General features: G+C 68.2%; 1 protein-coding gene and 1 pseudogene across 1 annotated transcript; both read right to left on the reverse strand.

Annotated features, from left to right (window-relative positions):
• Positions 1-889: 889 nt before the first annotated feature.
• DCAF11 (DDB1 and CUL4 associated factor 11) lies at positions 890-16,058 on the reverse strand (the record flags this gene model as incomplete). The annotated part of the gene is given in 9 exon segments (XM_075727337.1): positions 890-1,018; positions 4,309-4,415; positions 5,235-5,288; positions 5,291-5,386; positions 6,962-7,115; positions 12,033-12,181; positions 12,184-12,217; positions 13,958-14,084; positions 16,004-16,058. Coding segments are annotated over 9 exon segments (905 nt in total), but the record flags the coding sequence as incomplete, so codon positions are not given.
• On the reverse strand, positions 1,040-4,227 carry LOC142596877 (uncharacterized; annotated as a pseudogene).
• Positions 16,059-16,489: the final 431 nt, after the last annotated feature.

The raw sequence follows: 16,489 nt of genomic DNA on the forward strand, positions 1-16,489 counted from the left end.
CCCCAGCCCCACAACCACCCCCCATCCCATAACTCCCCCAGCCCCACACCCCCCCAGCCCCATAGCTCCCCCCCAGCCCCACAACCACCCCCCCATCCCATAACTCCCCCAGCCCCACACCCCCCCAGCACCCCAGACCATAGCTCTCCTCCCAGCCCCACAACCACCCCCCAGCCCCATAACTCCCCCAGCCCCACACCCCCCCAGCACCCCAGACCCATAGCTCCCCTCCCAGCCCCACAACCACCCCCCCAGCCCCATAACTCCCCCAGCCCCACACCCCCCCAGCCCCATAACTCCCCCAGCCCCACACCCCCCCAGCACCCCAGACCCATAGCTCCCCTCCCAGCCCCACAACCACCCCCCATCCCATAACTCCCCCAGCCCCACAACCACCCCCCCCAGCCCCATAGCTACCCCCCCAGCCCCACAACCACCCCCCGCCAGCCCCACTCACGCCTCCAGCAAGTTATGGGGCGAGGCCAGCAGGCTGTGGGGGTCGGCACGGGCCTTCAAGATGGGTCCCAGCCCCACAAGTAGCGCCAGGAACAAGGCGTGGGCCCGGGGGAAAGCCGGCGACCCCAAGACGGCGGCCGCCCCACGGCTCAGGGCCTGGATGGCCGCCCCACACCACCCCATGGCCGCCCCACGGCCGCCCCACGGCCGGGAGAGCGGCAGGGGGGGGGGGGCAGGGAACAGGTGGCGGGGAGGGGACAAGGACACGGGGAGGACACGGCGGGGCGGGGGACGGAAGGGGGGGACACGGACGGACGGACGGACGTGTGGGGCCGGGCGTCCCCACTCCACGGGGTCGCAGGGGTGTCCCCCGCTGTCCCCGTTCCCCGCCCCCTAAGTAATGACCCATGGGGCACTTGGGGGTCAGAGCGGTTTATTTGGGGGGGGGGGTGGGGTCACGCCCGTGGGGCCAGGGCGCCGTGGGGCGGCAGGGGGCCCGTCCCCCCCCTGGGTCCTCGTCCTGCGGCTCCCGGTAGTCCCACAGGCGGATGCTGCCGTCCCACTGCGGGGGTTGGGGGGGGGGTCAGCCAGCCCCATAGCGTGGGGCCAGACCCATAGGGAACCCCCCCAGACCCATAGAGAACCCCCAGACCCATAGGGACCCCCCCAGACCCATAGAACCCCCAGACCCATAGGGACCTCCCCCAGACCCATAGAGAACCCCCAGACCCATAGGGACCTCCCCCAGACCCATAGAGAACCCCCAGACCCATAGGGACCCCCCCCAGACCCATAGAGAACCCCCAGACCCATAGGGACCTCCCCCAGCCCCATAGAGAACCCCCAGACCCATAGGGACCTCCCCCAGACCCATAGAGAACCCCCAGACCCATAGGGACCATCCCCCAGACCCATAGAGAACCCCCAGACCCATAGGGACCCCCCCCAGACCCATAGAACCCCCGAGACCCATAGGGACCTCCCCCAGACCCATAGAGAACCCCCAGACCCATAGGGACCCCCCCCAGACCCATAGAACCCCCAGACCCATAGGGACCCCCCAGACCCATAGAGAACCCCCCAGCCCCATAGGGAAGCTCCAGCCCCATAGGGACCCCCCCAGACCCATAGGGATGCACCCAGCCCCATAGAGAACCCCCAGACTCATAGGGAACCCCAGCCCCATAGGAAGCCCCCAGCCCCATAGAGAACCCCCAGACCCATAGGGACCCCCCCCCAGCCCCATAGAGAACCCCCAGACCCATAGGGACCTCCCCAGAACCATAGAGAACCCCCAGACCCATAGGGACCCCCCCCAGACCCATAGAGAACCCCCAGACCCATAGGGACCCCCCCCCAGACCCATAGAGAACCCCCAGACCCATAGGGACCCCCCCCAGCCCCATAGAGAACCCCCAGACCCATAGGGACCTCCCCCAGACCCATAGAGAACCCCCAGACCCATAGGGACCCCCCCCAGCCCCATAGAGAACCCCCAGCCCCATAGGGACCTCCCCCCAGACCATAGAGAACCCCCAGCCCCATAGGGAAGCTCCAGCCCCATAGGGACCCCCCCAGACCCATAGGAAGCCCCCAGCCCCATAGAGAACCCCCAGCCCCATAGGGACTCTTCCAGCCCCACAGGGACCCCCCCCAGACCCAATAGGAAACCCCAGACCCATAGGGAACCCCAGCCCCATAGGGAACCCCCAGCCCCATAGGGAACCCCCAGCCCCATAGGGATGCGCCCAGCCCCATAGGGACCCCCCCAGACCCATAAGGATGCGCCCAGCCCCATAGAGCCCCCCAGACTCATAGGGAACCCCAGCCCCACAGGGAAGCTCCAGCCCCATAGGGATCCCCAGCCCCATAGGGACTCTTCCAGCCCCACAGGGACCCCCCCAGCCCCATAGGGAACCCCCAGCCCCATAGGGACTGCTCCAGCCCCATAGGGCCCCCCCAGACCCATAGCAACCTCCCCAGCCCCATAGATCCCCCCCAGCCCCCTAGGGACCCCCCCCCAGCCCCGCAGATCTAACCCAGCCCCACAGATCCCTCAGCCCCACAGATCCCCCCCAGCCCCCGAGGAACCTCCCCCAGTTCCACAGATCCAACCCAGCCCCACAGATCCCACCCCCAGCCCCACAGATCCCCCCCCAGACCCATAGGGACCCCTCCCAGCCCCATAGATCCCCCCCCAGACCCATAGGGACCCCCCCAGACCCATAGGGCCCCCCCAGCCCCATAGATCCCCCTCCAGCCCCATAGGGACCCCTCCCAGCCCCATAGATCACCCCCCAGCCTCATAGGGACCCCCCCCAGCCCCATAGGGACTCCCCAGCCCCATACGACCCCGCCAGCCCCACAGGAACACCCCCAGCCCCATAGGGACCCCTCCCAGCCCCATAGGGACCCCTCCCAGCCCCATAGATCCCCCCCCCAGCCCCATAGGGACACCTTCCAGCCCCATAGAGACCCTTCCCAGCCCATAGATCCCCCTCCAGCCCCATAGGGACACCTTCCAGCCCCATAGGGGCCCCCCAGCCCCATAGATCCCCCCCCCAGCCCCATAGGGACACCTTCCAGCCCCATAGAGACCCTTCCCAGCCCCATAGATCCCCCTCCAGCCCCATAGGGACACCTTCCAGCCCCATAGGGACCCCTCCCAGCCCCATAGATCCCCCCCCAGACCCATAGGGACACCTTCCAGCCCCATAGGGACCCCTCCCAGCCCCATAGATCCCCCCCCAGCCCCATAGGGACACCTTCCAGCCCCATAGAGACCCTTCCCAGCCCCATAGATCCCCCTCCAGCCCCATAGGGACACCTTCCAGCCCCAATAGGGGCCCCCCAGCCCCATAGATGCCCCCCCAGCCCCATAGGGACACCTTCCAGCCCCATAGAGACCCCTCCCAGCCCCATAGATCCCCCCCCCAGCCCCATAGGGACACCTTCCAGCCCCATAGAGACCCTTCCCAGCCCCATAGATCCCCCTCCAGCCCCATAGGGACACCTTCCAGCCCCATAGGGACCCCTCCCAGCCCCATAGATCCCCCCCCAGACCCATAGGGACACCTTCCAGCCCCATAGGGACCCCTCCCAGCCCCATAGATCCCCCCCCCAGCCCCATAGGGACACCTTCCAGCCCCATAGAGACCCTTCCCAGCCCCATAGATCCCCCTCCAGCCCCATAGGGACACCTTCCAGCCCCATAGGGGCCCCCCCAGCCCCATAGATGCCCCCCCAGCCCCATAGGGACACCTTCCAGCCCCATAGAGACCCCCTCCCAGCCCCATAGATCCCCCCCCAGCCCCATAGGGACACCTTCCAGCCCCATAGAGACCCCTCCCAGCCCCATAGATCCCCCCCCCAGCCCCATAGGGACACCTTCCAGCCCCATAGAGACCCTTCCCAGCCCCATAGATCCCCCTCCAGCCCCATAGGGACACCTTCCAGCCCCATAGGGACCCCTCCCAGCCCCATAGATCCCCCCCAGACCCATAGGACACCTTCCAGCCCATAGGGACCCCTCCCAGCCCCATAGATCCCCCCCCCAGCCCCGATAGGGACCCCTCCCAGCCCCATAGATCCCCCCCAGCCCCATAGGGACACCTTCCAGCCCCATAGAGACCCCTCCCAGCCCCATAGATCCCCCCCCCAGCCCCATAGGGACACCTTCCAGCCCCATAGAGACCCTTCCCAGCCCCATAGATCCCCCTCCAGCCCCATAGGGACACCTTCCAGCCCCATAGGGACCCCTCCCAGCCCCATAGATCCCCCCCCAGCCCCATAGGGACCCCCCCAGGCCCCGCCCCCAGAGGCCCCGCCCCCTTTCCCGCAGGCCCCGCCCACCGAGGCGCTGGCCAGCGTCCCCTGGTGGGGGTGCCAGCAGACGTCACGCACGCAGGCCCCGTGATTGGCCAGCCGCCGCACGGCCCGCCCAGTCAGCACGTCGTACACTGCCGGGGGGGGGGGCGGGGCGGCATCAGGCCACGCCCACTCGCATCAAGCCACGCCCCCACGCAGCAGGCCACGCCCCCTTGCCGCGCCTGCTGCTCTAAGCCACGCCCACCGGGCTAGGCCACGCCCCTTCAGCCCCGGGCCACGCCCTCAACCACAAAGCCACGCCCCTCCGCCTTTAGACCACGCCCCCCAACAAGCCCTTATGCCCTCCCCGTCTGCGAGCCACGCCCCCGCGCCTCAAGCCACGCCCCCAACCCCCGCCATTCCACTCAAGCCACGCCCCCACCCCGCAAGCCACGCCCCTCAGTTCCACGCCGCGCCTCAAGCCACGCCCCCCCACCGTAAACCCCGCCCCTCCAGCCCTACACCACGCCCCCAAGCCTGAAGCCACGCCCCCAGCCCGCAAACCACGCCCCCGCACATCAAGCCACGCCCCCACGCCTCAAGCCACGCCCCCATCCCGTCAAGCCACGCCCCACCCCCTCAAGCCACGCCCCCACCCCCTCAAGCCACGCCCCCACCCCCTCAAGCCACGCCCCCACCCCCTCAAGCCACGCCCTCAGTCCACAAGCCACGCCCCAATCCCCTCAAGCCACGCCCCATCCCCTCAAGCCACGCCCCAATCCCCTCAAGCCACGCCCCCACCCCAAGCCACGCCCCCGCCCCTCAAGCACGCCTCAAACCACGCCCCACCCCTACGCCACGCCCTCACGCCTCACCCCCACGCCCCTTTAGGCCCCTCCCCCCGGAAGTCCCGCCCTCCCCGGAAACCCCGCCCTCCCCCGGAAGTCCCCCCCGGCAGCCCCGCCCCTTACCCAGCACCGCCCCGGAAGCGCATCCGGTGCCCAGGTAGAGGCCGCCGGCCCGCGGGGGGGGGAGAGGCGGCAGCGGAGGAGCGTGTGCAGCACCGCGTGACCCCGGTACGTCATCAGCGAGCTGTCGCCGGGCAACGGCGCCGTTGCCATGGCTACGGTGAGAGGGGGGGGGGAGGGGCGGGCCCACCGTTACCATAGCGACGGGGCGGGGGGGGGGGGGGGGGGCGGGCAGGGGCACAGCGCCCGCCTCCACAAAATGGCGGCCGCGCCCCCCCCACAGGCACGTACGCGCGTTCAAAATGGCGGCCCCCAGGCACGCACGTACGCGCGTTCAAAATGGCGGCCCCCAGGCACGCACGTACGCGCGTTCAAAATGGCGGCCCCCAGGCACGCACGTACGCGCGTTCAAAATGGCGGCCGCCGCGCGCAGGGATACGCCCCCTCCCCCCGCCCCGTCGCCATGGCGACCGCGACCGGTGAGGGGGGGTAATTAGCATGGGGCGGGGTAATTAGCATAGGGGCGGGGGTAATTAGCATGGGGTAATTAGCATATGGACGGGGTAATTAGCATGGAGTAATTAGCATATAGTAATTAGCATATGGATGGAGTAATTAGCATATGGGTGGGATAATTAGCATGGGGTAATTAGCATATGGGTGGGGTAATTAGCGTGGGGTAATTAGCATAGGGCTGGGGTAATTAGCATGGGGTGGGGTAATTAGCATGGGGTACTTAGCATAGGTTAATTAGCATGGGGCTGAGTAATTAGCATGGGGGTGGGGTAATTAGCATGGGGGTGGGGTAATTAGCATGGGGCGGGGTAATTAGCATAGGGTGGGGTAATTAACATGGGGATGGGGTAATTAGCATGGGGGTGGGGGTAATTAGCAAGCAGTGGGGGTAATTAGCATGGGGCGGGGTAATTAGCATGGGATAATTAGTATGGGGTGGGGGTAATTAGCAATGCGATGGGGTAATTAGCATGGGGTAATTAGTATAGGAGTGGGGGTAATTAGCATGGGGTGGGATAATTAGCGTAGGAGTGAAGATAATTAGTATAGAGGTGGGGTAATTAGCATGGGGTGGGATAATTAGCATAGGAGTGAAGATAATTAGTATAGAGATGGGGTAATTAGCATGGGTGGGATAATTAGCGTAGGAGTGAAGATAATTAGTATAGAGGTGGGGTAATTAGCATGGGGTGGGATAATTAGCGTAGGAGTGAAGATAATTAGTATAGAGGTGGGGGCAATTAGCATGGGGTGGGGGTAATTAGCATGGGGCGGCGCTCAGGAGCATGCGGCAGGCCCAATTAGCACAGACTGGGGGCAATTAGCATGAGGGCGGGGCTAATTAACCCAGCGAGGCACCTAATTAACCTGGGGACAGCGCTGCTTAAGCCGCAAGCGGGGTTAATTAAGACATGGGGCGGGGGGCAGGTTAATTACCGGGGGGCGGGGGTGCTTCGCATGGGGCGGGGTTCATTAGCATGGGGCGGGGTTCATTAGCATGGGGCGGGGTTCATTAGCATGGGCGCGGGGCTGATTAGCATAGCGCAGGGCTTGATCACCCCAGCGCCCCCCGGGGGTGCTTTAATTACCCCCCGCCACCCCCTAACGGGGGCCACGCCCCCCCCAAAGGCCACGCCCCCTCAAAGGCCACGCCCCCTCAAAGGCCACGCCCCCCATCGAAGGCCACGCCCCCTCAAGGCCACGCCCCTTTTTACCCCTGCGGGGCGCCCGCTGCCAGCGGTAATCCCAGCTCTGCCGCGCCACGGCGCGTCGGGCGGCGGCCAACCCCCCCGGCCCGGCCGGGCGGCGCAGGTCCCACAGCTTGGCCGTTTGGTCCTTGGAGTTGGACACCAGGTAACGGCCGTCCCCCTAGAGGGTGGGGGTCAGGGTGGGGGTCAGGGTGGGGGTCAGGGTGGGGGTTAGGGGCAGGGGGTGAAGGGCAGGGGGCACGGCGGGGGCTCGGAGGCGTCCCCAGGGCTCCCAGGGCATCTCCAGAGCTTCTGGAGAACGTCCCAGTTGGACCAGTTGGACCGAAGCCCATCCCAGTTGGCCCCAGTTCACCCCAGTTGGCCCCAGTTCATCCCAGTTGACCCCAGAACCCCATAGCTCCACCCCCGTTGACCCCAGAGCCCTCCCCAGCGCTCCCAGTGCCACCCACAGCATCTCCAAGGCTTCTGGAGAACATCCCAGTTGGACCAGTTGGACTCGAAGCCCATCCCAGTTCACCCCAGTTGACCCCAGTTGGCCCCAGTTGACCCCAGTTGACCCCAGAACCCCATAGCTCCACCCCGTTGACCCCAGAGCCCTCCCCAGCGCTCCCAGTGCCACCCACGGCATCTCCAAGGCTTCTGGAGAACATCCCAGTTTGCCCAGTTGGACCCGAAGCCCATCCCAGTTGGCCCCAGTTGGCCCCAGTTGACCCCAGAACCCCATAGCTCCACCCCCGTTGACCCCAGAGCCCTCCCCAGCGCTCCCAGTGCCACCCACGGCATCTCCAGAGCTTCTGGAGAACGTCCCAGTTGGACCAGTTGGACCCGAAGCCCATCCCAGTTGGCCCCAGTTGGCCCCAGTTCACCCCAGAACCCCATAGCTCCACCCCCGTTGACCCAGAGCCCTCCCCAGCGCTCCCAGTGCCACCCACGGCATCTCCAGAGCTTCTGGAGAACGTCCCAGTTGGACCAGTTGGACCCGAAGCCCATCCCAGTTGGCCCCAGTTGGCCCCAGTTCACCCCAGAACCCCATAGCTCCACCCCCGTTGACCCCAGAGCCCTCCCCAGCGCTCCCAGTGCCACCCACGGCATCTCCAAGGCTTCTGGAGAACATCCCAGTTTGCCCAGTTGGACCCGAAGCCCATCCCAGTTGGCCCCAGTTCACCCCAGTTGACCCCAGAACCCCATAGCTCCACCCCCGTTGACCCCAGAGCCCTCCCCAGCGCTCCCAGTGCCACCCACGGCATCTCCAAGGCTTCTGGAGAACATCCCAGTTGGACCAGTTGGACCCGAAGCCCATCCCAGTTGGCCCCAGTTCACCCCAGTTGGCCCCAGTTTGACCCCAGAACCCCATAGCTCCACCCCCGTTGACCCCAGAGCCCTCCCCAGCGCTCCCAGTGCCACCCACGGCATCTCCAGAGCTTCTGGAGAACATCCCAGTTGGACCAGTTGGACTCGAAGCCCATCCCAGTTGGCCCCAGTTTCACCCAGTTGGCCCCAGTTCATCCCAGTTGACCCCAGAACCCCATAGCTCCACCCCCGTTGACCCCAGAGCCCTCCCCAGCGCTCCCAGTGCCACCCACGGCATCTCCAGAGCTTCTGGAGAACATCCCAGTTTGCCCAGTTGGACCCGAAGCCCATCCCAGTTGGCCCCAGTTCACCCCAGTTGACCCCAGAACCCCATAGCTCCACCCCCGTTGACCCCAGAGCCCTCCCCAGCGCTCCCAGTGCCACCCACGGCATCTCCAAGGCTTCTGGAGAACATCCCAGTTGGACCAGTTGGACCTGAAGCCCATCCCAGTTCACCCCAGTTCACCCCAGTTGACCCCAGAACCCCATAGCTCCACCCCCGTTAGACCCCAGAGCCCTCCCCAGTGCTTCCCAGTCCCTCCCAGTCCCTCCCCAGTGCCCCATAGACCACCCACAGCCCCTCCCCAGCCCCTCCCAGTCCCTCCCAGTGCCTCCCAGTCCCTCCCAGTATGGCCCAGTGTCCTCCCAGTGCCTCCCAGTTGCTCCCCAGTGCCCCATAGCCCCCCCGTAGCCCCTCCCAGTTGCTCCCAGTCCCTCCCCAGTGCCCCATAGCCCCTCCAGTCCCTCCCAGTCCCTCCCCAGTGCCCCATAGCCCCCCCGTAGCCCCTCCCGGCCCCTCCCAGTGCCCCACAGCCCCTCCCCAGCCCCTCCCAGTCCCTCCCAGTATGGCCCAGTGTCCTCCCAGTGCCTCCCAGTGCCTCCCAGTGCCTCCCAGTGCCCCATAGCCTCCCCATAGCCCCTCCCAGTGCCTCCCAGTCCCTCCCCAGTGCCCCATAGCCCCCCCGTAGCCCCTCCCAGTGCCTCCCAGTGCCCCATAGCCCCCCCGTAGCCCCTCCCAGTTGCTCCCAGCCCCTCCCCAGTGCCCCATAGCCCCTCCCAGTCCCTCCCAGCCCCTCCCCCAGTGCCCCATAGCTCCCCCGGAGCCCCTCCCAGTACTTCCCAGTCCCTCCCCAGTGCCCCATAGCCCCTCCCAGTCCCTCCCAGTGCCTCCCAGTCCCTCCCCAGTGCCCCATAGCCCCCCCATAGCCCCTCCCAGTGCCTCCCAGTGCCCCATAGCCCCCCCATAGCCCCTCCCAGTTGCTCCAGTCCCTCCCCAGTGCCCCCATAGCCCCTCCCAGTCCCTCCCAGTGCCTCCCAGTCCCTCCCCAGTGCCCCATAGCCCCCCCCATAGCCCCTCCCAGTCCCTCCCAGTGCCTCCCAGTGCCCCATAGCCCCCCCATAGCCCCTCCCAGTTGCTCCCAGCCCCTCCCCAGTGCCCCATAGCCCCTCCCAGTCCCTCCCAGCCCCTCCCCAGTGCCCCATAGCTCCCCGTAGCCCCCCCCGTAGCCCCTCCCAGTACTTCCCAGTCCCTCCCCAGTGCCCCATAGCCCCTCCCAGTCCCTCCCAGTGCCTCCCAGTCCCTCCCCAGTGCCCCATAGCCCCCCCATAGCCCCTCCCAGTGCCTCCCAGTGCCCCATAGCCCCCCCATAGCCCCTCCCAGTTGCTCCCAGTCCCTCCCCAGTGCCCCATAGCCCCTCCCAGTCCCTCCCAGTGCCTCCCCAGTCCCTCCCCAGTGCCCCATAGCCCCCCCATAGCCCCTCCCAGTCCCTCCCAGTGCCTCCCAGTGCCCCATAGCCCCCCCATAGCCCCTCCCAGTTGCTCCCAGCCCCTCCCCAGTGCCCCATAGCCCCTCCCAGTCCCTCCCAGCCCCTCCCCAGTGCCCCATAGCTCCCCCGTAGCCCCCTCCCAGTACTTCCCAGTCCCTCCCCAGTGCCCCATAGCCCCTCCCAGTCCCTCCCAGTGCCTCCCAGTCCCTCCCCAGTGCCCCATAGCCCCCCATAGCCCCTCCCAGTGCCTCCCAGTGCCCCATAGCCCCCCCATAGCCCTTCCCAGTTGCTCCCAGCCCCTCCCCAGTGCCCCATAGCCCCTCCCAGTCCCTCCCCAGTGCCCCATAGCCCCCCCATAGCCCCTCCCAGTGCCTCCCAGTGCCCCATAGCCCCCCCGTAGCCCCTCCCAGTTGCTCCCAGTCCCTCCCCAGTGCCCCATAGCCCCTCCCAGTCCCTCCCAGTGCCTCCCAGTCCCTCCCCAGTGCCCCATAGCCCCCCCATAGCCCCTCCCAGTGCCTCCCAGTGCCCCATAGCCCCCCCATAGCCCCTCCCAGTTGCTCCCAGCCCCTCTCTAGTGCCCCGTAGCCCCTCCCAGTCCCTCCCAGTGCCTCCCAGTCCCTCCCCAGTGCCCCATAGCCCCCCCGTAGCCCCTCCCAGCCCCTCCCCAGTGCCCCATAGCCCCTCCCAGTCCCCCCCCAGTGCCTCCCAGTCCCTCCCCAGTGCCCCATAGCCCCTCCCAGTCCCTCCCAGTGCCTCCCAGTCCCTCCCCAGTGCCCCATAGCCCCCCCATAGCCCCTCCCAGTCCCTCCCAGTGCCTCCCAGTGCCCCATAGCCCCCCCATAGCCCCTCCCAGTTGCTCCCAACCCCTCTCTAGTGCCCCGTAGCCCCTCCCAGTCCCTCCCAGTGCCTCCCAGTCCCTCCCCAGTGCCCCATAGCCCCCCCGTAGCCCCTCCCAGCCCCTCCCCAGCGCCCCATAGCCCCTCCCAGTCCCCCCCAGTGCCTCCCAGTCCCTCCCCAGTGCCCCATAGCCCCTCCCAGTCCCTCCCAGTGCCTCCCAGTCCCTCCCCAGTGCCCCATAGCCCCCCCGTAGCCCCTCCCAGCCCCTCCCAGTGCCTCCCAGTCACTCCCCAGTGCCCCATAGCCACCCTGTAGCCCCTCCCAGCCCCTCCCCAGTGCCCCATAGCCCCTCCCAGTCCCCCCAGTGCCTCCCAGTCACTCCCCAGTGCCCCATAGCCACCCTGTAGCCCCTCCCAGCCCCTCCCCAGTGCCCCATAGCTGCCTCCCAGTGCCCCATAGCCCCCCCGTAGCCCCTCCCAGTCGCTCCCAGCCCCTCCCCAGTGCCCATAGCCCCTCCCAGTCCCTCCCCAGTGCCCCATAGCCCCCCCATAGCCCCTCCCAGTGCCTCCCAGTGCCCCGTAGCCCCCCGTAGCCCCTCCCAGTTGCTCCCAGCCCCTCCCCAGTGCCCCATAGCCCCTCCCAGTCCCTCCAGCCCCTCCCCAGTGCCCCATAGCCCCTCCCAGTCCCTCCCAGCCCCTCCCCAGTGCCCCATAGCCCCTCCCAGGCCCTCCCAGCCCTCCCCAGTGCCCCATAGCTCCCCCGTAGCCCCTCCCAGTGCTCCCAGTCCCCTCCCCAGTGCCCATAGCCCCTCCCAGTGCCTCCCAGTCCCTCCCCAGTGCCCCATAGCCCCCCCGTAGCCCCTCCCAGTGCCTCCCAGTGCCCCATAGCCCCCCCGTAGCCCCTCCAGTGCCCCCTAGCCCCCCCGTAGCCCCTCCCAGTGCCCCATAGCCCCCCCGTAGCCCCTCCCAGTGCCCCATAGCCCCCCCGTAGCCCCTCCCAGTGCCCCCTAGCCCCCCCGTAGCCCCTCCCCAGTGCCCCATAGCCCCCCGTAGCCCCTCCCAGCCCCTCCCCAGTGCCCCATAGCCCCTCCCAGTCCCCCCCAGTGCCCCCAGTGCCGCGCCCACCCGGGGGTGCAGGAAGGTGATGCCGTCGCGGTGGCCGGCCAGGAGGCCGACGGGGCGGGGCCGCCCCTCCCCCAGGCACCGGCGGTCCCAGGCCCGGCAGACGCCGTCGTCCCCCCCCGAGAGCAGCAGCTGCCCCCCCGCGTCCCCAGCGCCACCGCGTTGACGTCGTCCTCGTGCGCCTCCACCTGGGGGGGCGAGGGCGAGGTCAAGGGCAAGGGCAAGGTCATCTCTGGGTCAAGGGGGGGGGGCTGGGCCCTGTCGAGTGACCTTGACCCCAAGGGGAAACCTTGAACCCAGGGCAAGGCCTTGACCCCCGTCGACTGGCTTTGAGCCGTTGAGTGCTCTTGACCCCTGTAGGGTGACCTTGACCCCTATAGGGTAGCCTTGACCCCTATAGGGTGACCTTGACCCCTATAGGGTGACCTTGACCCCCCCAGGGTGGTCTTGACCCAGTAGCGTAACCTTGACCCCACAGGGTGACCTTGACCCCACAGGGTGCCCTTGACCCCCATAGGGTGACCTTGACCCCATAGGGTGACATTGACCCCATAGGATTCCCTTGACCCCACAGGGTGCCCTTGACCCCCATAGGGTGACCTTGACTTCATAGGGTGCCCTTGGTCCCCCTAGAGCGCCCTTGACCCCATAGAGTGCCCTTGACCCCCCTAGAATGCCCTTGACCCTCCTAGAGCACCCTTGACCCCCATAGGGTGCCCTTGACCCCTATAGCATGACCTTGACCCCCATAGGGTGCCCTTGACCCCTATAGCATGACCTTGACCCCCATAGGGTGCCCTTGACCCCCGTAGGATGCCCTTGACCCTCATAGGGTGACCTTGACCCCCCCTAGGGTGGCCTTGACCCCATCGAGTGGCCTTGAACCCAGGACAAGGCCTTGACCCCGCTGAGTGGCTTTGAGCCCATTGCGTGCTCTTGACCCCTATAGGGTGACCTTGACCCCCATAGGATGCCCCTGACCCCATAGCGTGACCTTGACCCCCACAGGGTGCCCTTGCTCTCCATAGGGTGCCCTTGACCCCCTAGAGGGTGACCTTAACTCCCATTGGGTGCCTTTGAGCTCCATAGGGTGACCTTGACCCCCCTAGGGTGGTGGCCTTGCTCTTGACCCCTGTAGGGTGACCTTGATCCCTACCGGGTGACCTTGACCTCTATAGAGTGACCTTCACCCCCCCCCCAGGTTGGTCTTGACCCCGTTGAGTGGTATTGACCCCTATAGGGTGCCCTTGACCCCCATAGGGTGCCCTTGAGCCCTATAGAGTGACCTTGACCCCCCCTAGGGTGGTCTTGACCCCGTGGAGTAGTCTTGACCCCCACAGGGTGCCTTTGACCCCCCCTAGAGTGCCCTTGACCCCTATAGGGTGACCTTGACCCCTATAGGGTGCCCTTGACCACCATAGAGTGCCCTTGACCCCTGTAGCATGACCTTGACCCCCATAGGGTGCCCTTGACCCCCCCTAGGGTGGTCTTGACCCTCCTAGAGCACCCTTGACCCCCATAGGGTGCCCTTGACCCTTGTAGCATGACCTTGACCCCCATAGGGTGCCCTTGACCCCCATAGGGTGCCCTTGACCCCTGTAGCATGACCTCGACCCCCATAGGGTGCCCTTGACCCCATAGCGTGACCTTGACCCCATAGGGTGCCCTTGACCCCCATAGGGTGCCCGTGACCCCATAGCGTGACCTTGACCCCCATAGGGTGCCCTTGACCCCCATAGGGTGCCCGTGACCCCATAGGGTGACCTTGACCCCCCATAGGCCGCCTTAGACGCCCCCCGACCCCAACCCTACGTCGCTATAGGCCGCCCCCTCCAAACCCCGCCCCTCCGAGCCCCGCCCAGCCCCAGGGCCCCGCCCATAAGCCCCATGGCCCCGCCCCCCAAGCCCCGCCCCGCCGTGGGGCTGACCCGTAGCGTGCGGCGTTGCACCTCCCGGTCGTAGATGTAAAGGCAGCCGTCATTGGCTCCCCCCACCACCTCCCGCCCATCCGGCCCCACGGCCAATGAGAAGACGGCGAAACGGCGTTCCTCCGGCCTGGGGGGCGGGGCCGCCGTGGGGCTGGGACCCCACGGCGACGCCGCCCCCACATACATATGCACACCCCGCCTGCCCCATAGCAAGCAGGATCTGCCCCATAGATCCCAGAGCCTGCCCCATAGCGCTGCCCCATAGCTCCCTCCTGCCCCATAGCCCTGCCCCCGCCCCATAGCCCCTCCCTCCTGCCCCATAGCTCGCTCCCAGCCCGTAGCCCCACCCTCCTGCCCCATAGCCCTGCCCCACAGCCCCCTCCTGCCCCATAGCCCTCCCCCGCCCCATAGCCCCTCCCTCCTGCCCCATAGCCCCGCCCCACAGCCCCCTCCTGCCCCATAGCCCTCCCCGCCCCATAGCCCCTCCCTCCTGCCCATAGCCCTGCCCCACAGCCCCCTCCTGCCCCATAGCCCTCCCCCCGCCCCATAGCCCCTCCCTCCTGCCCATAGCCCCGCCCCACAGCCCCCTCCTGCCCCATAGCCCTCCCCCGCCCCATAGCCCCTCCCTCCTGCCCCATAGCTCCGCCCCACAGCCCCCTCCCAGCCCCATAGCTCCTCCCAGCCCATAGCCCCTCCCACTGCCCCATAGCCCCACCCCACAGCCCCCTCCTGCCCCATAGCCCCCTCCCAGCCCCATAGCCCCTCCCTCCTGCCCCATAGCCCCCTCCTGCCCCATAGCTCGCTCCCAGCCCCATAGCCCCACCCTCCTGCCCCATAGCCCCACCTCACAGCCCCCTCCTGCCCCATAGCCCTCCCCCTGACCCACAGCCCCTCCCTCCTGCCCCATAGCCCTGCCCCACGACCCCTCCTGCCCCATAGCCCTCCCCCGCCCCATAGCCCCTCCCACTGCCCCATAGCTCTGCCCCACAGCTCCCTCCCAGCCCCATAGCCCCTCCCCACTGCCCCATAGCCCCACCCCACAGCCCCCTCCCAGCCCCATAGCCCCTCCCACTGCCCCATAGCCCCGCCCCACAGCCACCTCCTGCCCCATAGCCCCGCCCCCATAGCCCCGCCCCACAGCCCCCTCCTGCCCTATAGCCCCGCCCCCGCCCCCTAGCCCCGCCCCACAGCCCCCTCCCAGCCCCATAGCCCCTCCCACTGCCCCATAGCCCCACCCCACAGCCCCTCCCAGCCCCATAGCCCCTCCCACTGCCCCATAGCTCTGCCCCACAGCTCCCTCCCAGCCCCATAGCCCCTCCCACTGCCCCATAGCCCCACCCCACAGCCCCCTCCCAGCCCCATAGCCCCTCCCACTGCCCCATAGCCCCGCCCCACAGCCACCTCCTGCCCCATAGCCCCCGCCCATAGCCCCGCCCCACAGCCCCCTCCTGCCCTATAGCCCCGCCCCCCCGCCCCTAGCCCCGCCCCACAGCCCCCTCCCAGCCCCATAGCCCTCCCACTGCCCCATAGCCCCACCCCACAGCCCCCTCCCAGCCCCATAGCCCCTCCCACTGCCCCATAGCTCTGCCCCACAGCTCCCTCCCAGCCCCATAGCCCCTCCCACTGCCCCATAGCCCCACCCCACAGCCCCCTCCCAGCCCCATAGCCCCTCCCACTGCCCCATAGCCCCGCCCCACAGCCACCTCCTGCCCCATAGCCCCGCCCCATAGCCCACCCCCACAGCCCCCTCCTGCCCCATAGCCCCGCCCCACACCCCCTCCCAGCCCCATAGCCCCTCCCTCCTGCCCCATAGCCCCGCCCCACACCCCCTCCCAGCCCCATAGCCCCTCCCTCCTGCCCCATAGCCCCTCCCACAGCCCCCTCCTCCCCACAGCCCCGCCCCCCGCCCCCTAGCCCCGCCCCACAGCCCCCTCCCAGCCCCATAGCCCCTCCCACTGCCCCACAGCCCCGCCCCCTAGCCCCGCCCCACAGCCCCCTCCCAGCCCCCACAGCCCCGCCCCTAGCCCCGCCCCCAGCCCCGCCTACCGCAGGTCGAGGGCCGTGTGGTTGTCGCCGTCCCCGTAGATGTCATAGACGTGGACTGGGCGGGGCCGGGGGGAGGGGAGGGGCCTCGTCAGGCCACACCCCCTCGGCCACGCCCCCTCCCTTTCCCTTAAACCCCGCCCCCTCCCGGCCCCACCTCACACCCGGGGGGGGGGGGGGGGCAGCCCTCAGGCTCCGCCCCCACAGCGCAAACCCCGCCCCCTTGGCGCCAAGCCCCGCCCACAGCAAGCCCCTCCCCCTACGGCTTAAACCACGCCCCTACGGCCTAAGCCACGCCCCCAGGGCCATTCCGTCTCCATTATAGGGATGGGGGGGGCCCTCAAGCTCCGCCCCCACGGGTCAAGCTCCACCCCCAGCCTCAAGCCACGCCCCCTAGGGCCTAAGCCACGCCCCCATGGACTAAGCCACGCCCCCTAGGGCCTAAGCCACGCCCCCAGGGCCACTCCCCACTGCATTATAGGGACAGGG

The sequence above is a fragment of the Pelecanus crispus genome, unplaced genomic scaffold, assembly GCF_030463565.1.
Source record: "Pelecanus crispus isolate bPelCri1 unplaced genomic scaffold, bPelCri1.pri SCAFFOLD_150, whole genome shotgun sequence".
NCBI lineage: Eukaryota > Metazoa > Chordata > Aves > Pelecaniformes > Pelecanidae > Pelecanus > Pelecanus crispus.